This window comes from Danio rerio, chromosome 17, assembly GCF_049306965.1.
Source record: "Danio rerio strain Tuebingen ecotype United States chromosome 17, GRCz12tu, whole genome shotgun sequence".
Taxonomy (NCBI): Eukaryota; Metazoa; Chordata; class Actinopteri; order Cypriniformes; family Danionidae; genus Danio; species Danio rerio.
The window spans coordinates 30,748,918-30,775,120 of NC_133192.1; the positions used below are offsets into that span (position 1 = coordinate 30,748,918).

The 26,203-nt window shown below is 36.6% G+C and overlaps 1 protein-coding gene and 1 long non-coding RNA gene across 3 annotated transcripts in view; one reads left to right on the forward strand and one right to left on the reverse strand.

The window, feature by feature from the left end:
* The window catches only part of tecpr2 (tectonin beta-propeller repeat containing 2), a 32,512-nt gene extending 6,733 nt beyond the window's left edge, over positions 1-25,779 (reverse strand). Inside the window, exons 1-19 of one of the 2 annotated variants that reach the window (XM_005158791.6) lie at positions 25,614-25,779; positions 24,889-25,145; positions 24,673-24,801; positions 24,158-24,289; positions 23,808-23,965; positions 23,397-23,703; positions 23,165-23,297; positions 21,852-22,316; positions 19,527-20,221; positions 18,246-18,429; positions 17,755-17,928; positions 15,546-15,726; positions 14,300-14,441; positions 13,810-14,050; positions 11,497-11,586; positions 11,120-11,353; positions 2,027-2,175; positions 1,332-1,473; positions 1,042-1,191 (exon numbers count right to left, since the gene is read on the reverse strand). In XM_005158791.6, the coding sequence (XP_005158848.2) occupies positions 1,042-1,191; positions 1,332-1,473; positions 2,027-2,175; positions 11,120-11,353; positions 11,497-11,586; positions 13,810-14,050; positions 14,300-14,441; positions 15,546-15,726; positions 17,755-17,928; positions 18,246-18,429; positions 19,527-20,221; positions 21,852-22,316; positions 23,165-23,297; positions 23,397-23,703; positions 23,808-23,965; positions 24,158-24,289; positions 24,673-24,801; positions 24,889-25,107 (3,925 nt within the window). In that variant the 5' untranslated portion in view covers positions 25,108-25,145; positions 25,614-25,779. 2 annotated transcript variants of the gene reach the window in all.
* On the forward strand, positions 11,982-15,606 carry LOC141378590 (uncharacterized). The gene is made up of 3 exons (XR_012393455.1): positions 11,982-12,373; positions 12,409-13,359; positions 13,522-15,606. It is a non-coding gene; the product is annotated as an uncharacterized lncRNA (long non-coding RNA).
* Positions 25,780-26,203: the final 424 nt, after the last annotated feature.

Consider the following 26,203-nt stretch of genomic DNA (forward strand, 5'->3'; position numbering starts at 1 on the left):
TTAAAATGGCACTTACCCAAGCTGCATACCTTCCACGTAGATATCAAAGAATAATTGAACATATTGTTTCACTAGCTATGTTTCTATCCTATGTTTATGCGCATTTTGGATATGCGCATAAAAAATGATTGATGGAAACGCCAAGATGTGCATACATTTTGAACATGCAAATAACTGAGTATGATAAAATTTTGTCCAATAAGGAAAAATTAAGAATTAAAAAAGTTATGTGATTTTGTTAAAAAAAGTCAAAAGATCCTGTGATGATAAAAATGTGTGTGAATGGATAAACAAGCAGGCTAAGCAAATTGTAAAACATCTAAAATGTTGTTTTGGTCATTCTAAAATGCCTTAACCATTTCAGTATTAGTGTAATTATATTATTAATTAGTTTCAGAACTGTCAAGAGCATCTGTGGTCTGCGACTCATGCCTTTAAACACCACCACGTACTTATTGTGTGTCAGCATTGTCTTCTGAGGTGCAAGTAATTATTAAATAAAAACAGATTGAAGTAGCTTCTCCTACCGCAGCAAATTCTATTTTTACTGTTGATATTTGGCGCCAGATAATACGGATGTGATGATTTTGTTCTCATTAGATGGAAAAGCTGCTTTTATAGCATGTATTTTATGCAACATTACAGTTTTGCACATCCATTTAATTTGCATCATTGGATAGAAACGTAGATATTGTATTTTAAGGCACCTTTAAAAAACCTTTAGGATATAAATATGAAGTTTGGTGCATTTAAGTGTGGCTGAGCTGAAGAATTAAGGTTCAGTGCTGGAGAGAAAATAAATCTTTTCCAGAAAATGTCCTCTGAAAATATGAACTGTAATTGAAATCTACAGACACAAACTGAAGAAGTGCAATAAAAGAAACAATTAAAAAAGGTTGTTTTAAATGTTTTCTTTCTATTGGACTGAAAAAAAATCTGAAATGGTAAAAAGCCCAAAATCTAAAAAATATGGAGGAGCAAGAAATTCTTATAATTATTTTTTGACACTAATGTTTGCCTTAATTGATCCTAAAAGCTCACCTGCGAGGCAGCTGGCCAGTCCAGGGATCTTCTTCCAGTAATCTCCAGCAGGGTTTTTCTCTGTAATTCCGTATCGACGAGCCACTTGCCCATTAGCAAGACGAACCCAAGCGGTCCTCATGCTCAGAACCAACTGACATGCCTGAAGTCCTACAGGAAAAAAAAAACAAAAAAACAATGACCAATCAGAAAGTCACTTATAAAAAAGAACTTAAATTTAACAGTTTTATTTAAAAAATAAAAAAAATAAAAATGACAACAGCGAATAGGATTATGTAATGGTGGCTTACCTGGAATGTGCTCCCAGGCCGTCCCAACAGGCATCTCCTCAGTGATGCCGATACGTACGAGCACATTGCCTCTGTTGTCCAGTGCCCACAGCATGCGGTCATTAGGACTGGTCTGAATCTTCACCAAATAATGTCCAGCAGGCTGCTCAAAGAAAACATCAGGAAAAGAAAAGCACATCAGGTAGGTGAACTATTATATGGTGTGTTTAATGGCATAAATGATCCTGAACTGGATCATTGTAGGAACTGTGTATTAAAAATATTACATTTAAAGTTGCAGTATGTAAACTTTTTTGTTCCAAATTTGCTTAATGAGTGAATATCATTTCAAAACTTTTATCTTTTTCAATTTCAGTAGGAATGTAGCTTTAAACAGAATTTCAGTGTGGAATCGGATTTGCCAAGTCTCTTGTAAACAGTGTATCTGGTTTAGAAATTATATAAAACAAATACTTTTTGAGGATTTTTTTTTCCACAAGGGTTGATACTAAGTACACATTAAATATGACTTTAGTTTGTGCTACAGTAAGGTCCAAATAAGGCGACTAAGCCGAAAAGAAAATGAATGAATGTATAAAATTAAATATATACATTTTAAACTGATTTTATTATACATAATTGCTAATAACTCAGATAGTTTAACAAAAATTTAAGTGATGTACTTACATATTTTTTTATTCATAAATCTTGTTTACCTGTTCAGGAGATTCAATGCAGATCCAGGCTGGAAGCATCATGCTGGGGTTCAAAGGTTGAGTTCCAACCCGAAAATACACCATTCCATTAGTATCACATGCCCAAACGTTCTGACTGCCACACGACAAACTGAGAAACCTCACATGACCTGAGAGGAAACAACAGAGATTTCCCACATCATAACAGTATTCCAGTAAAATATGACTGCCACACATGAGCTTCAAATACTGTTAATGTCAGTTATGAGATTTTAAGGGCAGCCAAAACTTGCCAATGAGGAAACTTCATATACCAATCCTTCATGTCTGTAGCACAAACAACAAGCGAAGCATTGCATTAAAAAAAAAAGATTAAAATCTCACAACTAGTAATGTAAATTACTAAAAATTTCCAAGAGTAACCAACTTATAAATTATTGGTCAATTAATTCATCACCTAAATAAATTTGTCTACTTGAGTGTCATTGTCAAGAGCATGAAAGGATATGCAAATGACACTCAAAATTCAAGGAGAATTTTTTTTACTATAAATAAAATGCATAAAAATTAACATTTAATAGAGCCAAGTAATGACTTAATGTAATGTCTAAATGCTGTAAATGTTAGAAAATTCTTGTTAGAAAATAGTTACAGTTAGTGTGTTATTTTCTTCAAAAATATACATGTGGTATCAGACATTTAAAAAAATGGAGATTGTGAAAAGGCTAATACATCATGAATGTCCGTGATGCATAAAAGGATTATACCATTTATTTATTAGTAGGCCCACACAGAATTTATCTTTATATATATATATATATATATATATATATATATATATATATATATATATATATAGATAGAATTATTAGCCCCACTTTAATTTTTCTTCTTTTTTAAATATTTCCCAAATTATGGTTAACATGGCAAGGAAATTTTCACAGTTTGTCTGATAATATGTTTTCTTCTGGAAAAAGTCTTATTTGTTTTATTTCGGCTAGAATAAAAGCGTTTATAAATTTTATAAACACCATTTTAAAGACAAAATTATTAGCCACTTTAAGCAAATTTTTTTTTTTCAATAGTCAACAGAACAAACCAAGTACTATGTTTAGAAATGTGTTGAAAAAATATTCTCTTCGTTAAACAGAAATTGAGGACAAAAACTAAAAGGGGGTCTAATAATTCAGGGGGCTATATATATATACATATATATATATATATATATATATATATATATATATATATATATATATATATATATATATATATATATATTCAGTTTTTTATTAATATCAGTAATACTTTTGCTCTTCAGCCTTACATTTTTTTTATCTTCAGCCTTAAATAAAAGTTCTTACTTTTTTATGGTTAAAAATGTTATTTCATGTTTTAAGTTTTTAGTTAATATTCTTAATACTAACATAGTTAACAATGTCTGCAGTTTCTGCCTGGATCTAATTATTAGCTCACTTCATTTGTCTCCTTATATTTATATATAATACCCATTTATATAATACCTATTCATGAGCAAAATGTACCTGATATGATATGCAAATCTATATCAGATAATTACCTATCTAGCTGTCCACAATGAAAGTGACACAACACAACAACATAACCCCGGATGGTAAACTGATGCCCCATTTTTTTCTTCAAGCATTTAACTGAAGAGTTATTATTAAGCTCATACGTGCTCGCTTACTTTTCTCCTCGTGTCTGCTGTACATGTTTTGAGTGCACAGTATGCGCAAAAATATGCACATTAATGACATCCATACATAACGGACCATAGATAAGGTATATACAATGAATCAATCAAATCTCTACACCGAACCAAACAATTTAAACACAATGTTCATTTTAATTACACTATCCAAACGTTAAAATTCCTCAAATGCCAGACTATACTGTAAATTTTCTCAGCTAAGGGTGAGTGACAGGACATATTGTGTGACTGAGTTCAGCTTTAAACCATACATCACATCTAGCAGCATCCCAAGGACATCCAGGGCCTCAAACTGTGTGACCTTTGGAGATCAGCCTACATTCAGCAGGAATGTGGCGGGAGTTTTGTCTGTACACTATGATATGATAGGGAAACCTTGACATGTAATTTATACGTCATGGGACATGATGGGGGCTTTGTGCTGAGGACTTTGATAGCAAATCTTAACATAACATGTGATACACTAACACACACTGTCTCCTTATTGTCTGTTACACTTTCCATGACAGGTCTTTACATTATATTTGTAAAAAAATATATATTTTTTTTATTTAGCATAAAGTTGATCAAAAGCTATTCAGGTTTTCCTAAAGGACAAAAAGCTTAATTTTTATAATGCATTCATTCATTCATTCATTTTCTTTTTGGCTTAGTCCCTTTATTAATCCATGGTTGCCACAGCAAAACGAACCACCAACTTATTCAGCACGTTTTTACTCAGCGGATGCCCTTCCAGCCATAACCCATCTCTGGGAAACATCCACACACACTCATTCACTACTGACAATTTAGCCTATCCAATTCACCTGTACCGCATGTCTTTGGACTTGTGGGGGAAACCGGAGCACCCGGAGGGAAGCTCCACACAGAAATGCCAACTGCCCAGCGGAGGTTTGAACCAGCGACCTTCTTGCTGTGAGGCGACAGCACTATCTACTGCTTAACTGCGTTAATTGTTATAATAGTTTGGAATATTATCTACAGTACATTATATTCAATTTATGGTATTTTATTAAATATGTGTGTATTTATACATTTTTATAGAAATTATTTTTATATTTCAGCTGCATTAAGATATAAGAACATTGACACTGTCTGAAGAAAAACAGCTCAAGAAAAATATCGAAACAAACTGTTGCATATGTCACCTGATATAATAAAATTAAATAAATTTAAAGCATAAATGTTAAAAAACAAAAGTCAACCAATTTCAATCTGAAAAACCTGATCATCCATTTTATCTTCTATGTGGTGCTTCACATTCTTTCACTGGGTGAGATAGAATGAAACACACTTAATCAAAAGAAAAAAAATAACACTGTGGGTGCCTGATGTACACAATGAATGAAAACAATAGATTGCTTACATGTCGTCACACCCGTGGCCTTTGGCCGCAAGAGCTCTTTGCACACTGTGCTGATTCATTACTAACAGAACTAGATAAAGCAGAGCTGACGCTTCACTTCACTTCACTGGATGGCCTTTTTTCTGCTTTCAAGAGTTTTCCTGAAATGAGACGACTCATACCAAAGAACATGTAGCACAGAACAAAGTTCACAAGACTAATCCAGAAACTAAAGAAAAGAGTTTTTCCAACAAACAGGACCTGATGAACTTCAATAACCCTCACAAAGTCCATCCATAGGCCTGAGTCTAAAATGGGTCTGTTGCATAAACAGAAATAAGCAGACACTGTTTCAAACGCGTCAGCCATTTTACTTGCGCTTTCAAATTCACAGCCACTTTGCTGGTGTCTGAATGCTCGTTAATTGTCAAAGCCCCAAAAAGAAAAACAAACAGCCAAAGCCAAAATGCTCAATTAACTGACAATCTCTCCCAAACCACACAATAATCACCAAAGCCTCCAAAACACACAATAAGTCAACAAAGCCTCCAAAACATGTCAAAGCCCCCAAACACACAACTAATCGGCAAAGTCTCCCAAAACAAACAATTAATGGTCAAAGCCTCTAAAATGCACAATTAATCGGCAAAAGTTCCAAAACACGAATTTAGTCAACAAAGCCTTCAAAACGCACAATCGTCGAATCCCCAAAAAACACACAATTGATCAACAAAGTCTCCCAAAAAGAACAATTAATGATCAAAGCCTCCAAAATGCACAATTAGTCAACAAAGCCTCCAAAACGCACAATCAATCATCGAAGCCCCCAAAGTCACACTTATTAATCTTCAAAATCTCCCAAAACGAACAATGGTCAAAGCCTCCAAAATGCACAATTAATCACCAAAAGCTCCCAAAACACACAATTAATTGGCAATGTCTCCCAAAACGCACAATTAAATCACCAAAAGCTTTCAAACCGCACAATTGATCACCAAAGCCTCCAAAAAACACCATTAGTCAACAAAGCCTCTAAAAAGCACATTCAATCGTCGAAGCCCCTCAAACACACAATTAATCGACAAAGTCTTCCAAAACGAACAATTAATGGTTAAAGCTTCCTAAACGCATAATTAATCGGCACAGTCTTCCAAAATGAACAATTAATCATCAAAAGCTCCCAAAACGCACAATTAATTGCCAAAGCCTCCAAAACGCACAATCAATCATCGAAGCCTCCAAAAACACACAATAATTTGGCAAAGTCGCCCAAAATGAACAATTAATGTTCGAAGCCACCAAAAGAACAGTTAATCGCCAAAGCCCTCAAAACGCACAATTACTGAAGCCTCAAAACATACAATTAATTGACAAAGCCTCTTAAAATGCACAATTAATCACCAAAGCCTTCCATAATGCATTATAATCAGCAAAGCCCCAAAACGTACAATTAATTGTCAATTAACAATATAATGATTGAACTAAAAACAACAATCAATGGTGATATTGTACAATTATTCAGTAAACCCTCCCAAAAATGTACAATCAATTACCAAAGTGTCCCCACATCTACATAGTGGACAACTAATCGACATAGCCACCCAAACAGACATTTTTGAAATCCCACAAAAAGAACAATTAATCATGAAGCCCACCCCCCAAAATCAAATATTAATAGTCAAAGCCTCCCAATTAATCGCAGAAGCTTCCACAACTGACAATAAAATTCAGCCCTAAAAAACAAACAATCAATCATCAAATCCCCTCAAAACAGATAATTAACTGCCAAAACCGACCAAACAATTACTTGGCAAAGCCCCCAAAACACAATTACTCGCCAAAAAAAAAAAGAAAGAAAGAAAGAAAGAGAGAACCATAGACATAGACAATTAATGATCAGGGTATATTTCCTAATCTTGGCAGGCCAAGTCTAACAGCACCAAAAACATCATGTGCCCAGTCTGTACCCAATCTAAAAATGCTCGTACACCCAGGACTTGCCCCAGACTCATCTTTCACGTTGCCGCCCACCCGAAAACAACCCGAGACGATCAGAGCTACAGCTGCTTCATCACATGCCTCTGCCTATTTGTGTCTCCATACTGTCAAAGCACAAACACACACACACACACACACACACACACACACACGCACACACACACACATGCACACACGCACACACGCACACACGCTCACACTCAATAAACAAATGACTTACACTGATTGCACTGAATTGTAAGCTGTGTAATTAAAATATGTCTGATGTAATCAGATTAGATCAGCCTGCATTGTCATTTCGCAATGAAACGCTGCATTGATTGCATTCAGAAGAGCCTGACATTGTGTCTTGTTACCAAATTTCACTGATTAAATGTGTATTTAATGCATTCCTGTAGCCTAATCACTACAATATTGAATTCCAAAGGATTGATCTTCATCACATGACCTTTGACAGTTAGCTTACCGGCTTTATTACAAAACACGTTATGCAAGAACCACCTGCTTGCATTAAAAATATAAACAGCTCTCTTAGCAACAGGCAGGATTTATGCACAGAAACATGGCCTGCTTTTCAATCATTTCAGTTCAATGTGGAAATTAAGGCATAAAAGGGAAGGTTTAGTGTGTCTAGAAGGAATAAATATTGAGTGGGAGTGGGCTGGTTATGTGTGAATATGACAGAAGTAGGTCGGCTGCAGAGCGCGTGGACAGCCAGGAGACAAGGGAATCTGAGCTGGGAGAAACAGGAGAGGGTCTTCAACATGGTATGGCCAACATGCGTCATTCCCTCACATATGACCAGTGCAAACGGCATTCGAGACCTTCAAGAGCGGCAGCATTTGAGTTACTTATTTCAATTACGTGTCATCTTAAGGATGGCTATAAAGTGCTAACTAATGCCTACGTGACTGAATGCAAGCAAGCAAACAAAAACATCAATATTGCTGTGGTAGATAATTGTCCTTTCCTTGCTGTCAGTAAAATAACTAAAAATAAATAAAATATCTTGTGAATCTTACATAACTGGTTGAGAATACATACAGATCTAATTTTACCCAGAAAAAAAATTGTTAAAAGGTCAAAAATGTGTTATGATGAACTTTTTCATTCAAAGAATTCTAAAGAAAGGCATTACAGTTTTAAGAAAAATATAAAAAAAATGGTTTTATTTACAATTAAAAAAATATATATATTTTTATTAACAATTTTTAATAAAACAACCATAAGGTAGATATATTAGGATAATAATAAAAAAGTAATCTTCAGCACCAAATCCTCATATTAGAATGAGTCTGGAGGATCATGTGACACTAGAGACTGGAATAAAAAATAAATCATGAATTGTAATTTAAAACACACAGAGACCCAGAAGGGACGTGACAGTGGGGAAAAAATAAGTGGAAGAAAAAAAAACTGAACTTTAGAAAAAAAAAAAAGTGATAGGAAAATATTTATCTTTTAGTTTTTGCGTTCACTTGCAAAGATGTTTTGCATTATCCTGCAAAACAGTTTTCCCACAAACACTTCCTGTTCACTTTACATGTCCATCTTCCAGTTTTTGCCAGGATTCTCCTGTATTTTACCATTCTATCCCACTATCATCCTATCATTAAGTATTTTCCCATATTTCTCATATAGTTTTAAACTTAAAAGCACATTGAAATGAATATAAAAATGTCTAAATTCTTTCCATTAAAGCTGTGTGTCGATCATGGCCCTTCATATGCGGCCTCTGTATAAGCACTTACTGATGGACGCACTCCATATGATAACCAGATCCCAGATCAGCTACTGTGCACGCCATTTAAAGAGAAGTGAAAGTACAGGACACTTTGGGATTCGTGTGCATGTTTAAACAGGCAAATACATTTAATAATATATAAACATGCACATGCACATCCTGCGTGTTTTTTTAAACACAAATAAATGTCTCTTTAATGAGCAAAAACAGTTTCTATAGTAATCGAGTTCTTTCATTATAGATCTGTGCATTCTTACAATGACACCTCTGTTATCAGACAAAACAAGAGAGATTCATTTGCTGCTCTTCACTTGTTTGATAACAAAGATGTCACGTTAAGTGGCATGTACAAAAGCTGATCTGGGATCAGTTTATCATATAGAGCTCGTCTGTCAGTCAGTGCTAATACATGCATTCACTGACCCAGAGGTTGCATAGAAAGGCCGATGATCGACAAACAGATTTAATGAAAAGAAAGTTTTTATATTAATTTTAATGTGCTTTCAAGATAAAAATATATGAGAAATATGGGAAAATACTTAATCATAGGGTAATAGTGGGATAGAATGGTAAAATATGGGAGAATCCTAGCAAAAATGGGAGGGTGGACATGTATGTAGTGAACGGGAAGTGTTTGTGGAAAAACAGTTTTGTGAGGGAACGCAAAAACACTCTGTCCACTAATCATCTTATTCATCCACTAATTTTTTTATTCTTCCACCCATTTTTTTCCCACCATCACGTCACTTCCAGGTCTCGGTAGAAATAACAGTAAATAACAGGAAAAAAATTAAATTTTAAATTGCTTACATTAATAATACTATAATTAAATAATATTTTATAATTTACTAGTTCACTGCAGTTTATATAATAAACTAGGAATGCACCGATCCTGATACTTGGATTGAACATTGGTTCAATACCACATTTTTTTTTTTGCTAAATTGGGTATCGGCCAGCTGGTACCGATCCAAATTTGTTCTGTGTAATTTATTAGCTAAAAGTCATGAAGGTAGCCTATAAGGCACTAGAAAGTTGTCATGTAGGCCTACCATATCCCAAATGTTTTGAAGCTATTCTATAGTTTAATGTGAAGCAGAGATAAATATTCAAGTGATTAAATTCATGTTCAATTCAGCACTTCCCGCCGTTGCGCCTGTCAATCATTCTCCATTCAATCACAATTCAAGCTGCGTGTTGCGTTCATGACGACACGAAAAACTGATTATATAAATAATCAGTGTAGAAATGCATTTAGTTTTGCATTAAATGGGTTCAATTTGACTTGCAACAAAGAGTTAATTGCTTAAATCAGCAGATCGCATTAGCAACACTGGAGAGGATTATTACCTGCTCTTCACACACAAAGTTGGCCTACCTGAAATGATCAATTAGAAAAGGCTCATAAAACATTGGAGAGATCCTCAACGCACTGATTTCTTCCCCTTGTGCTGCTAATTTTTGAAAGTGTCCGCAGATACTGGAGGGCTGCTCGATTCATCAATCACTTCATTCATGCACTGGGTGTGCAAAATTATTCACACAATGAGTTTCTGTTCTCTCATCCATCTGACTTAGTTTTTTCTTCTGAGGGGAATACTTTGAGTGCGGTGAATAGTTTGTAAAGCCTGGCTCCTTGTGGTTAAAGTAGTTGATTAAATGAATAAAAGTTAAACTGACGGGTCCAATATGGATTGTCATTAACAGAAAATGATTTAGCCTAATATAGGCTACTCTGAAACTGAATATATCACAGTAATTGTATTTACATCAATATAGTATTTAACAGACCAGTTTGGGGTTTGGCGCTGAAGCATATAAGCAGACCTTGTTTTGAACTTCACCTCAAATCTTCTTGTTTATTTTGTATATAACTCCACCAAAATTAAGATACAAACTATACCAAGTGAAATTTGTTTCAACAACATAATTTTTCTAAAATAAATGCAGTATTGGTGAGCAAGAGACATTAATACAAATGCTCGTTTGAGTCAATGCAAAACATTTTTATGGAGCAGTAAAAAATCAGTTAAAAAAAAATTAAATCTAATTTAGTTTTTTGTAGTTAAACCGTGGAAGGTGATTAATGTTGCATTATACACAATGCAAATTAGCTTCATGAAAGCAACATAAAGTAACATATTGTCACGTCAGGTCACGTCAAATGCATTTAAAAATCCAAATATAATGTATTTTCTGTATACCATTGCTGGAGGGGGGTTGGTGTTCTCACTTTAAATTTAGCCAGCATGTGATCCACTGATAAAACTATTATCTATAGAAAGAAAAGTCTCTCACCAAGCTGACTGAGGTCCAGTAATGACCAGTGCATTCCTGTAGAGCAGCTGGCTGATAAAGTGCGAATGTGGACACGACCGTAGTGATCTAAACCCCACAATGCATCACGACAGGCCGAGAGCTGCATCATCTCCACGTCTGGGGGAAACTGAATAGTAAAGGGTCGCATCTGAAGGTCCTGGTCCCAAATACAGAACAGGTCTTTCCTGCTCTGACCTAACCAAAGGAAACTGCCTGTGGAGACAAATTAACATGAATGATGATACAGATTTGAACTGTGCAGCCAAAGAGCAATAATATTTTTACTGCTTCTGCCAGACAACAAATAATGAACAGCTGTAAGTTGAAGCGAAAGACAGGATTATTACTGTACGGACCCTCTTTGGCTGGAACAGCAGAGGAGAACACAAAGGCCCATTTAGTGGCAGAGGCAGTTCCTCTGGGTACAGTGCTCCTCCAATATGTCCCTGGATTAAAATGAACAATTAGTTATTTTCAGACATCCACTTTGATGTGAGGAGATTAAAATATGAGCACATCTCTAGTTTAAAAACAGTAAAAACACATTTTATTTTTGATAACTCGGCCCGTATGGGATCTGTGTGCACAGAAATGCACAGATTTTTAGCCTATCATTGATAATTTATTTGTGTAAATAAATATGTGAAAAAATGTTATTTTGATTTATTTACAATACAGCTTGTAATGTAATATTGTCTGTCTTTTAGTGGATATATTACATGAAAGACTTGCTTAGTTTACCAAATAAGTTGATCTAATTGGATTTGCATCATAAACATTAAATAAAAGTTAAAAAGGTATTATTTTTTTACTTTATATTTAAGTTTTTAGTTACGATACTCCCCAAATCATTATAAAGCATAAATCCACAGATTTATTTTATTTTATTTTTTTACAAAATTCTGCACAGAAATAGCAAAAAATATCTGCAGATTCTGTCTGGCCGTACTCTAACTTTTGAAGAGAAAGTGCACAGACATTGAGTAACTGAACCTGTGTGCATGGGTTGATTTTACACATGCAATCAAATAGACAGCCATACTGGGATTTTTAGCAATCTTATAAAAATGTAAAATTTTCTGAATATTTAGAAGAAATCTTGGCACATTAAATATATGAAATACATAAGCAAACATTTATATATATTGTTTAATGTTGTTCATTCATTCATTCATTCATTCATTCATTCATTCATTCATTTTCTTGTCGACTTAGTCCCTTTATTAATCCAGGGTCACCACAGCGGAATGCATCGCCAACTTATCCAGCACGTTTTTACACAATGGATGCCCTTCCAGCCACAACCCATCTCTGGGAAATATCCACATACACACACACACAAACTCATACAATTTAGCCTACCCAATTTACCTGTACCACATGTCTTTGGACTATAGGGGAAACCGGAGCACCTGGAGGAAATAAGCGAACGAAGGGAGAATATGCAAACTCCACACAGAAACGCCAACTGAGCCGCGGTTTGAACCAGCGACCCAGCGACCATCTTGCTGTGAGGCGACAGCACTACCTACTGCGTCACTGCATTGCCCCGTTTAATGTTGTATACATATAAAAAGGTTTTCAGACTACCATTTATATAAGTTTATTCAGGGTTAAGAACAAATTAGAAATTTTATATTAAAACAAAAAAGAACTTTAACATATTAATCATAACAGTATGACATTGCCAGATATCTTTTCTGACATTTTAGTACAGATGAAAAGTAAAAACTAATATTACGGTTTTAAGCATTCTGTGTTGTTTTGATAGACACCATAATGAATGAAAATCTCTGAATGATTACTTGAAAACCTTTTAAAAAACAGTTTGATTTCCTTTCTAAGTGACAAACAATGCCAGTAACTAGTGCAGCCTGCTGTGTTTACAGGATAACCCTGGAAACTGCTATAGTTACACTGTTCTATTACCACCAACAACAGTCAGTGCCAATTTACATGTGATTCAGCTTAGCCTTCAATTGTTCTATCTAACATTTATTTTGGAGATGTTTGCTGTGCAAAGACAACTTTTATGCAGATTAGAGGCACTGTTGATAACATGAACTGGTTAAAGACATGCAATTAAAAAGCATGTGCTCATCTGCAGCATTTTTAATATCTGTAGCATTTTTAAAAATCCAGAAATCCTGGGAGGGCTGAATTGAATTAACTACAACTGAAAGGCTGTGGGGCGACGAAGTGGCGCAGTACGTAGTGCTGTTGCCTTACAGCAAGAAGGTCGCTGGTTCGAGCCTCGACTGGTTCTGTTGGCGTTTCTGTGTGGATATTTGCATGTTCTCCCTGCATTTGCGTGGGTTTCCTCCGGGTGCTCCTTTTTCCCCCACAAGTCCAAAGACATGCAGTACAGGTGAATTGGGTAGGCTAAATTGTCTGTAGTGGATTGTTGTGAATGGGAGTGTGTGGATGTTTCCCAGAGATGGGTTGCGGCTAGAAGGGCATCCGCTGTGTAAAACATGTGCTGCATAAGTTGGCGGTTCATTCCGCTGTGGTGACCTCTGATTATTAAAGGGACTAAGCTGAAAAGAAAATGAATAAATAAATGAATGAATGAATGAATGAATGAATGAAAGGCTGTGATCCATGATGTGCATCATGTTCTGTAGTACTTTTCAAAAAAAAAAAAAAAAAAAAAGCTCAAAGTTTTATACCAATAAGGCTGCCTTTGGCAACGTGGAACTCATTACGTCCAGACGCAATCCAGACACCACTGGTGTTGACACTGATAAGGCTGGGTTGGCACTGGGAGTGCTGGGAGAGGAAGGCCACACGCAGACGTTCAGCTACCCGCTCTACTGGAGCTCTGGTGACAGTGGCCACAGTCTGAGTGGCCTGGATCAGAGTCTGGAAAAGACTGCCCTGATCAAACACCACATAGTCTGTGATGCTCACCTAAATAAAAACCGAAGGACAACAACTTTATCAAACTTTGTAGTTTCACAAGAATTATGTAAAGAAATTCAAACCTTTTCTCACAAGAAACAACCGTTTTAGCCTTGAAATTGGAGCTCTTGCAATAATTAGCATTTTTACACCAAAAATGTGTGATTTGTCTACAGAGAGGGTGTTAAACAACTCGCTGTAAAAACTGATCAGCTCTGGAGGAGGATATATAGTGCATTTGAATGTTACAATATGTACCTGCCACCAGTGGTCATCTTCACCCTGGGGTTTTTTAGCAGTCACCCCTGTCCTGAACCATAGGTTTCCACTGGTGTCCAAAGCCCAGACAGTGTTGTTCTCACCCAGAGCAATACAGATAGGCTCCAGACCTTGGCTCTCACTATGGACACACACATGCAACAACTCAATGCTCTCAGGGTCCAACAGGCCATATATAAGCCATTCACTAATTTTGTGGTCCTCAACTTGTAGATTGTGACCCAAAATGAGTTGATCTATAAACAAAACAATGCTATATGCAAACAATAAAATGCAACTACTGTAACTCTATATTTGTACATTGCTATAATAATAAGATAAATAGGCTTAATCAAACTCAAACAAATAGGTCAACAAGATGTAGTCATTCAATAATGATTAACAGACCTATTTAAAGTAACAGGCAAATGTCCTAAATTAAAACAAATGAAAAAGTGTCAACTTTGCTTTAAAACAAGACTGTTGAGTTTTTGAGAAACCTTTGAATAAATTACTCCAACTTGATAAGTTACTACTTGCATAAGTGATATCAAAAACTAAATTCACTTTAATTTACAATGTCCTGGGGACACGTTACATGTGGTAACAACAGTGAATTTTGCGCTAAAGTTTAGTTTAAATGCGCTAAACTAAAATGTAACCTCATTGTAAGTACATGTAATTCATTAATATTACATGTACAACTACAAGCATCCATGAGATACAAATTATAATGTATTTAGGAACATTATTGTCTACTTTTTCAAAAGCTGTTATGCTATCCAGCTATTTTAAGAGCTGATGCATACTTTGGTAACTTAAATGTGCAAAGCTTCAATTTGTATATGCATTGATATCCCAAGCTGGTATTTGCTATCATATTTAACTAAGTCAAGTGAGCTTTACTGTCATTTAGCTGGATATGTAGACATACAGAGAAGCAGTGTAAAGTACATCCTCTATGCTACATTTATGAAAGCTGCATATACTTTACATATTGGATTATCATGATAATAAAGTTTTGAATTGTATGATAAAATACAGTAGAAACATAGTTTACTCCACAGTAATTTACACATTCAATGAAAAAGCTTGGCATTGCAAAATAAACTGGATAGAACCTTTATCCTGGATTAAATGGCAACCTGACTCCCATGTAAAATCTGGGTGCTGAATTAAACCTATTAGAGAATGGTTGCTTTACTTTTAGCAAGCTGCTAACAGAAAATGAGGCTGATAAACATACCTGACAGTGTCATACTTCCAGTGCTCCCCCTCTGCACAGTAGCTGTTGAGACCCTCTCTGTAAAACACACCCCTCTGCTCGCTCAGTGCCCACACCACACCGCCCCGTGCTGCCATCTGTGCCATGGGACACGGACAGTCCACCTTCACTGACCTCGCACATGGCCTGTCCGCACTCAGCCCTGAAGACACACATGCACAGTGCTAATCCAGCTGTTTTACACTTCTAGTAAAGGTTTCAATTCACAGTTAACCCAGAAACTGCCAATAGTGGGTTAATAATAATTAGTTTTTTATGTTTATCATGTATTTATTATAGTTTTAAGGATTTAGGATAGAGGTAATACACTTTTAAAGGTGTCTTTTGTTGCACATAATTAATTTGTGTCTGTAGAACTCAATTATATACTATTTTTAAAGGCCATTTTCTCATTTTTTCTCCTGCACTAAGCTTTAAATTTTCACTACAGCAGCACATGTATTCTGAAAGCTTAAACGGAGGTATAAGTTCATAACACAGTTTAGATTTGGTATATAATTTTTCCTTACCTTTATGTACACTTTTTTTCTAGTTCAGTCTTTTTGAATTATATCTCAAAACACCCTCTGTTAAAAACATTTGACTGTCAAAAAAAGAGCAAACAAGAATTTTGAACTTGATTTTATCTGGTGTTCATATTTTTGTGCTATAAATGTATGCAAATTGGTGTATATTTAATCAGATAATGTCTATTGTGCATATCTAACACTTTAGAAACAGCGTACTACAAAAATTTTTGCATTCAACAGTCTATTGGGGATGTACAGTGACAATCATTAGTTGATTCATTTTCCCAATTCACCTGCATTGCCTTGCCTTAACAGAGCTGCAGGTAACAGGTAAAGCGAGAATGAGTCTAGCCTATTATATTCTTCATTATTGCATAATGCAAAAGCAGTGTTTAGCCCAAAGTTGCATGCCACAGGGACAAAAGAATTTGTGACAAGGACACACCTACAATGATTATACAAAAAAATAGCATGTGATTTTACTTTTGCTTTTGTTATATTGGAAATATTTAAAGAAATACTTTTTCAAAAACGAAAGTGTAATTTAAATAAATCACACAATAAATTTTGGGAGGGTTCGTCCATTCAATTACACTGTTGTACTGAAGTCAGTTAAATTCAGTGTCCAGTAAATCTGCAAACTTTTTTCATCAAGTACCACCTCAGAAAAAATGTGTCTCTCCAAGTACCATCATAATAAGCAGTATTAAAATACAGTAGCGTAGTAAGCCCAGTAAAGCAGCTACAGTTCTGCACAGTTCAAAAACGTGGCAGATTAATTCCGATTATTAAGAACATTTATTATTGTCAGCCACTTTAAACATACTGAACGTTAACACGTGTACTGTGCTTATATGTAAAAAAAACTAACTAAAAACGTCAACATTTAAATTAAAATGTGGTTAAGGTCAAAAGAAAAGTGCTATACTTAAATGTAAAGTATAAACATATATTAGCCAATTAATCAACACCTGAAAATGTTGCCAGGACCTCGTAAATATATAGGCTATGTGTCATATAATGAATATTATTATATGTCATATTCATATATAAATTATTTTTGATAAATTTTGAAATATACATAGCATGTACATATGACATATTTGATTCCTCCACAAGAAGGAAGTCCGCGTACCACAGTTTGAGAACCACTGCTGTAATAATTTTATTAGGGTTTGTAGTGCTTATGCACATTGTTATTATTTCGACGCTTTGGCATAAAAAAACGTAAATAGCCTTTTAAGATTCATGGAAGAAATAAAATTTCAGAATGTTAGAAATAACATGGTTCTGGAACAATATATGTAAGTAGACAATGAGTTATCTTTTGAACAAACAGAATGATGTACTTTTTAAAGACATACAGCACCACACAGTGGTCAAACAGTGCAATAACAGGAAGCAGATTTCTCACTGTGGTCTGTGGTGATGTGTCATTTCTTTGAAGTAAATATACATTTTTACTTCAAATAAATATTTTCTAAATATACACAAATTTATGGTTAGCATCTGGTTCAGGTAATGTTAAGAGTTTTGAGATGGGGACTTTTTGTCCAACCAGTAGACTATCTTTGCATTTTTTTAATGTTTTACTCGATTACAATCTTTTCATGATTCTTAAATACATATTGCATTGCAATGTGAGGTTTTCTCTCTCATACCTGTCTGTATGTACAGGTCTCCATTAGTACGAATAATCCAGGCAGTGTCATCACCAAGTGCCACGAATGCGGTGTCATCCAGAGCTTTGTACCAGTGTCTCTTTCCCTTGATTGTCACTTTCCCACAAGCGTACGCAGTCATGGTCTTCTGCTCCACCTTCCACAACAATGAGCCTAAAAGCCCACCATAGTCAGATCAAAATGATACTTTTGTACTAAACAAAATTTAAGTAATAACTCAAATAAACATTAATGTTGCTGACTATGTTTGGTATCAACAGATTTTGAAGAAAATCTCTTATGTTTATTCATTTGGACAAAAATATAGTAAGAATGTAAGATTTCAAAATATTATTGCAGAATGCAGACCTCGCTGACTGCTTTGTATTGTTTGTTAGTACAATTTGGGACAATGCTGTAAACTGCTTAGTCGAGGACACCGTGTACTAATAATTGATATGTTTATTTAACATCAAGTGTTTGCCCTTTACCTGATGGAGACAGAGCAACCTGATGGACATTCTCCTCAAATTTCTGCCAGTTCAAGCCACCGTTAGAAAGACCACTACAGAAAAGGCCTCCTTTAAAGTCCAGACACCAGATGTACCTATCAGTCACCACTAGACTGAGGATGCCACAGCCAGGCCCACTATAACCCATCCAACTTTCAGCCAACTGCAAACCAAGGAAAAAATAAATACTTCATATCTGTAAATGTAAAATAAGTATATACACATATTATTTCCCAACAATTAAACATGATCTGTTTTCATTTCCTGCAAATAAATGCTCTAAACAATAACATTATTATTTGACACATTATCAACATTTAAAAAAATAAAAAATCACAAATGAACACTGAACAAGTGGCCTCTTCATCTACTTTTCTAAGCTATATATGGTTATTCATAAAGACTGTCAACAACATATACACTACCATTCAAACTACCATTTTGGGGTTGGCCAAGTTTTTTAAATATTTTATTTATAAAGCTGCAATGTGTGCATATACCTTCTGCATATGTCTGTCTGCATACTGCAAGACGAGGGCGCAAGAAGAAGGGGCGTAACTTGTATTAAGTTAAAGGCGTAACTTGCAGTTTTTGAGATCCCATTGAACCATGTGAGATGTCACAACGAGATGTTCTTGGCAAGATGGCGGAAATACTTACCTGAGAGCATATTAATCAACTGTTTCATGAGTTTTCTTCAAAATTATCCACAACCAATGCATTTGATGTATTATTATATTCATTCATTTACTATGATGGTTGGGGTTTAGGTGTGGATTAGGTGTAGCCGTTAATAACTGATGTACAGCGCCATCTTGCTGACAACATAGTTTTGACATGCTCCTACACCTCTAACATACTACAAGCCCCTAAGGCCCCTTCATGCTACGCCCATCTTGCAGTCCGCAGCCAAACACTACTGACATATACTGCCAATGCATTTCAGGCCTTTTCCAATCGCAGCCCCTTAGTCTGTCTTCAACTTCATTTCCGATCTAGCTACTGGTCCTGTCATAATAAAAGCAAAAGCACTAAAAATAAATATTTAAAAAAGGTTACAGTAGCACCATTTAAATATGGCACCTGAAGTAATTCAGTAGAAAATTTAGCTCCATCATCATTCTGTTATTGTTTTTACCCTCATTTTCATGATACATATGAAATCTCTTTTAAAACTCTTTTAACAGTAGTGTATATTACACAGCCTTATAAATTGTAAAGGTAACCAAGTAGGTCTCTTAATCGGATATGCTCTCTGACCTGGTCAGCTTTGAGGAGCTGTGTCTCTTCATCCTCCTTCTGCTCAGCAGATGAGCTCTGCAAGCTCAGAGCATTCAGTCCATCCCCAAGACTTGCACTGGATGGAACTCCATGAGCATAGATGTCCTCCTCGTCACTAGATGGCGATGGCTCAGGCTCAGGGGAGTAACCCAGCGGCCTAATGGGATCATAAGACAAGTCCAAATTAAAGTCCTCATGTAAACTCTGCTTAAAATGTTCCTCTGAATCCTCCAGGACATCTTTGTGCTCCTTCACATATTCCTTCATGATGTCCTGCTCGTCAGATGCCTGCATGTACGAGAAGGTACATTCCAGCAGCATGTCTACATCAGGTGTAGCTGCGATTTGCTCATTTTCAGCAAACACATTTTCACTGTACACCTGACACTCCATGTCTAGTGTCAGAGACGCGGGGCAAGGTGGTGAGGTCTGTGCTGCTTGGTTAACTGCAATCAGACATGGCTCTTGGTTCAGCAAGGGCTCTGATGGGCTCTGAATGGGAAAGGCATCTGAACTGTGGTATTCTCCATCAAGGTCAAGGCTGCTGCAAAGGAGGCTGGTGTGATCAGAAGGTGGTTCACTCATGGGTGTGTTCAGAACGTCACTGCCTGCACCGTCCTGGCTGAAAATGCTCTCCGACCAACTGCTGCGCTCGTTCATGCGATTCCCACTCTCTACAATTACACAAAAACATGGAGAACATCAGTGGATTGATATAATCAAATTTATACACCACATCATTTGATATTACTGAGGCTCTTACTAGAGGTCACTTGCAATAAAATAAAACCCATACTGATTTTTATTTTGTTTGTGTCCATTACTGGAGAAGCTGAGAAAAGTGTGATGATATTATACAGTACAAATGTAGATGCAAAATCACTGGTGACTCTGTGTCTTTTTAAACTCATAAAACTTTACAGTGTGCAGAACAAGACAACAAGTTGTTCAATCTTAAAATAATGTCTCTAAAATAGTTGTAGAACAACTCTTGAATAGATGAAATCTACTGCTCTTGTTCTTGTCCTGCTGTTGTCTAAATTCAAGCTTGCAACTTTAGGTATTCAGGCTGCACCACTCACCCCCTGCCAGTGGAACCATCCAGAGCAGGGGTGTCCAAACTCAATCCTGGAGGGCAAAGTGTCCTGCAAAGTTTAGCTCCAACCCCAATCAGACACACCTGGGCTAGAGAATCAAGCTCTAAAGCTGCGGTCACCCACTTTTCTTGCCATTGATTTCCATTCATACGGACGCAAATGCATCAGACCGGAAACGCAAGCTTGTGCGACAAGTTTCACAGTTAGTTGCATTGCAAAGTTCAGGCTAGGTGAACTCGGACCTGCGAAATCGCATCACTTGACTGCGTAAGACCAATCGAAGATCACAACATGAACTCTCTGGACAGAAATTTAAAATATGAACAAATCGCTTCCTTTTTAAATGTCTAATTATCTTGTTTAATCCCGTTCCTTTTCGCAGCGCCGTGTGACCGCAGCTTTACTAAGTTTTCTAGAAATTTCAGCCCTCCCGGACCGAGTTTGGACACCCCTGATCTAGACATATATGGAAATGCCCTATTAGTGGAACAGCACAATCTGCTTTATAACATACATCACATATTTTAATCATAGCCTAGGTGGAGTTAGCCAATAGCTAAATCAAAATCAACACCTTGGCAGAGCCAGCAAAGAAACCAATGACAAAGATAGGGGGATCGGACACGAGCCCGACCAAGAATCAATATCAGTCAGGCGTATATTGTGTCTACTTCAGGTCTGAACGGTTAACATTATTCAGATTAAAAGGCTCAGTTACTTTATATCCTTATAAACATATACATGATGTTTATAGGCTACTTCACCTGGTTCATGGACATGGTTTCCAAACAGGGTTTCTGCATTCACCAGATCCATCAGCTTATTGAGAACAAATTCTTATGTATTGTGCTACCTATTGGGAAGCTTAAACAACTACAGATTCACAACACTGATATCAGGCAATTAGCAGGCTTTTCAACCACATTGGACACAGTACCCACTCACTTTCTCCCTGTAATCGCAATTTCAAACTGATAACACTGACCAGACTGCTGACCAGATGCTATTACTTGCACTCCCAGCAGACAAGTTAGTTATTGCAGCCTCATGATCAATACATCATCTCATCTATAGACCATATTGACATAATTTTCCATACTGGGCAAGTGCCAATGATTACATTTAGGAAAGGCATTATTGAATGATTGTTCATTAATGTTACTATTCTTTCTGCGAAATCTGCTTTTGTCTGATCTCAACTGCTTACCTTGTCGTCTCCTCTTGCCTTTCTTCTTTAGCTTGATGGCCTTGACCACAAGCTCCTGCTGGAAGTCTTCCTGGGTGATGGTGCTATATCTGCTGGAGGAGAGCTCTGAAGCAGAGGCCTCAGTGGTGGTAAACATGCCCTGCGCACTGTCCCATGAAGTGATAGAGCTGCTGCGGCTGCGGGACTCTACTGTACCTAGACTGGCCCGCTGCTGCTCCAAGTCCTCTGCCACTTCCAGAGCCTCAACCGCATGACTGAACTCCTCAAGATGCTGCTCTTCCTGCACCTCCTCTGACTCCTCTACCCCATCATGCACCTCTTCTGAGCTGGGACTGGCCTGAGTGTCCTGCTCCGTGATGATAGGCATAGTTCTGATTGGTTGAGCGGTTTCCACAGCCCCATTAGGAGGCAGCAAAATCGTGGGAGGGGAAAGAGGAGATGTAAAACGGTAGGAGTGGTCTGATACTGAGGAGGAAAAGAAAAGATAGTTATGACACAGTGGCTCTTAACTGTCAAGTAATTTTTAAATATGCTTTTCAAACAAAATTTGAACATAAGAGGTTTCTTGACACTATTGGTATTAATAGAATTCCTTAATGGATTCATTCTACAATTCATTAATGGAGTCATTTACAATTAATTTCAACTTCAAAGCATAATTCTATAAAAATCCAGCTTGGTTGCTGATACTATTCAGTACTTTATGCCATCTTGAACATAAATCAATTAATGTCACCTACATTTTGGGGCCATCAATGGCAGATTTTAGATTTTACTTTAACAGCACAACATTTTATTTGCATTAATTATGAACAAATGTTGCTTTCACTACACTACTAGCAAGACATTTAATATTATTAAAGTGGAAAAGAGTAGACCCTCCAACACACACTGGCTGGATAAATAAAGTGATGCCTTACATTCAATTGGAAAAGATTAAATACATGACTCGAGGCTCGAAATGCAAGTTCCTAGACAAATGGTACCCCTTTAATAAACACTTTGAAGAACTCCCTGGCCTTTAGAATACATTTATTTATTTATGTTCTGTTATTTCTAAAAAAATGGCAAAAACATACTGACTTTTGAGCAGTAGTTTACCTGGTAAGAAAATAAATGTCAACTTTTCTTGTAATCCAGAAAGCTTGTTGTTGAATCAACAACAATATCTTATTGTTTAATATTGCTGATTAAAAACACTGCAGTTATTAACGTGCCAAGGGCAAAAGTGCCTTTTCCTTAATATCAGAGTAGTGCTGATAGAGCGAAGTGAATGACAAAACTGCCATTATGGCATCAGAACTGCAACTCACAGTTGGAAACCAATCCCTCAGGGCAATTTGAGATCCTCAAAATGTCCCGGTCTCCTTTCAGAATGAAAATTTCATTCTCAGTGCATGACACAGACACTATATCTCCGCTGCTTTCCAGTCCTCCAATGATGACCTTAGTAAGCAAACAAAACGACAGCCCAAATCATTCTATATTCCATTATCAACATTTCAATTATGCAAATAAAATAAATCCAAAAGTGTCCATTCACACCTGATTGGTGCAGTCCACAACATAAACACTATATTCGTTCCAGCTGAGGACCCAGCCCTCCTTCAGGAAGCAGCTGATCATTCCCAACTGTCTTTCTGAAGGTCTGTATCCACCAGTGGGACCTGAGCGTGGGAACAGCTCAAAGTGAGGTACATCTTGATTAAAAAGGGGCTTTAAGACATGAGTCTCCCCGACACGTCCTCGCACATCTGTCCTCCACAGACGTAACCCTGGCCTGGCTGCATAAACCACCAGATCACTCTGCTTGCACAGAGCTGGCTGGAAGCAGGCTCCAAACTTGCCATTGCTATAAAAATGAAGACACATATCAAAAATGGAGCTTAAACTCAGTAGTTCAACCGCGATGATAATAGATCTCTTTCATGTCATGATGAACTGAAGATGCTGTACCTTTTACGTGGTTTACTGCCCAGCTGCTGATGCGACTGCTCTTGTGTGTAGAAAAGCAATGAACGTTGATAGGATGAAACCAGAAGTACCTTCTGACTATATTCTAACTGTACTATTGCTGAAGGCTCTTCGAAGAGGACCACTGGATTACAGACTCCCTTACAAAACAATGTACACACATATTCAGTCATAATACAGTAACTTAAAGTTGTTAACATGACCTCATAATCCTGTCTTAAATCTTTCTAATTCCATCCAAGGTCAAAAATACTTTTATCCTAAAATTTAATGCATCATTGCCTTTCGCAGTGCCTGAAACAGTTCCAATCAATTTCTTATTAAAAGCTTACTTGGTCCAGGTCCACAGCAGAGTACACCACCTTCCCTTTATCATCACCAGAGAAGAGTTTCATGCCATTAGCACTCCACGCTAATGCAGTAATTGTGCTTTTGTGCAAACCCACCACATCAAACCTTCTCAGCTGCAACAACACAACATAATCACATTATCAACTCGACAAGTCTATCAATGCTTTTCCTTGACAGACCTTAAATAAAGTTATGCAATAATATACAGAATAATATTACTGATGCTGCATATATATTTTATATTATTGATATGTATAATAAATAATAATCATATGAGAGTTTTTTAAAACCCCCAGTTTTGGAGTTAGGGAAAAATCCAGTATTAATTGAATTAAATAAAAATATAGAAGTATATGATGTATAAATTAATAAATAGAGTACCATAATAAGTAAAAAAAAAAAAAAAAAAGGAATTCAATAGAAATAAAATATTAAATCAGCTATTTAGTTAATGAAAGTCTTAATTGAAAACTGTAATGAGAGATGAAACCTGTACCTGTTTATTTCTTCCAGGCAATGGTGACACAAGCTGAAAGAAAGCAACCCGGCCTGATGCTGTCCCAACAGCCACAAGATCATCAAAACAACTCAGCAACTTCACAGCAGTTATAGCCTCACATTTGCCCTATTAAAGAACATTATAAAGAAGTATTGCACAAAATCACAAGATCAACAGTGTGTGCAGAAATGAGGAAGCGGAAAGCAGACTTACCTCTAAATTGTATTTGTTCATCTGACTTACTCTTCTGCAGTAGAGGTACAGCATGCCGATGCTGCTGCCAATGGCTATATAATCACTGTTGCTGTCCAGTGCAGTCAAGTAGACCAGCACTGAACGGAAACCTTTCTGGACTTTGGCAGGGATGGCATTGAGAAGATAGTAGAGCGGGCAGAACTCCCTCAAGGGCAGCGCTGCTGGATTGGTGGCCATGATCACCCGTGGATCTGTGCTCCCACTGCTGCGCAAATCTGTACATAAAAATGATCAGAATACTAGATTATTTAACGTTTATCCTCTGTTGATCATAATAAAAGAGGTTGCTGTGTTTTATTGCTTATTTCAATCATGTGGACAGACAGAAACAAAGCTAGTTATTGATCTTTCCAACATCACATGTCCAAACATCTGTTTAGTGAACTAAATAGTGAACACACCCACAAGTCAATATTAATAACATTAACCACGCCTCAGATACAACACAACAGAGCATATTCCCATATTTTTTAACATTCATCGTGCTAAACACAGTAATGCAGGACAGTACGCTTTCAACCGGTATATTCCAACCGGTTGGAATAAATAACAAAGGCTATAACACAACAACTATCGTATACAGTTAGCTGTACTGACAGATGGGTAACGTTGGGTTTTCTAGATAGCACAATCTACGCTACAATTTAAGCTAGCTTTTCAGTTTTTGTTGCAGTAAAACTTACCAGCGGGAAACGTTCACATTGATTCTGAAGCCTACAGGGTTTTATAGTTAATAAAAAGGCTATCTGTTGACATTTTTGCTGCTTCCGCTGACAGACCGCTCTCTTGTTGACAGGCTCGTGTGTTTTCTTCGCTCTGTTTGGGTTGAAACAGAAACGTGACGCCAGCGACACCTGCAGGAGCGAAGCCACTTTATCAGGTACACCTTGCTAGTATCGTTTAAATATTATTCCTCCTACATAGTGCTTTACTTCATTATTAAACCGATAGACAAGGTGCTGCAAATATTCATTATAGGCTTTGCTCAATATTGACATATTCCGCAGATTTGTTGGCTTTAGCTACATCCAAGGGGTGACTGGTTAAGCACAGTGAACTCATTAAAGGATAGTTCACCCAAAAATGAAAATTTACTCATTATTTACTCACTCTCAAGTAGTTATAAACCTTTATGAGTTTCTTTATTCTGTTGAACACAGGACAATTTTTGAAGTAGACTGATAACCATTGACTTCCATAGTAGGCTAGGCAAAACAGTCAATGCGTTTAGAGCTTTCTTTGAAATGTCTTCTTTTGTGTTCAACAGAAGTAA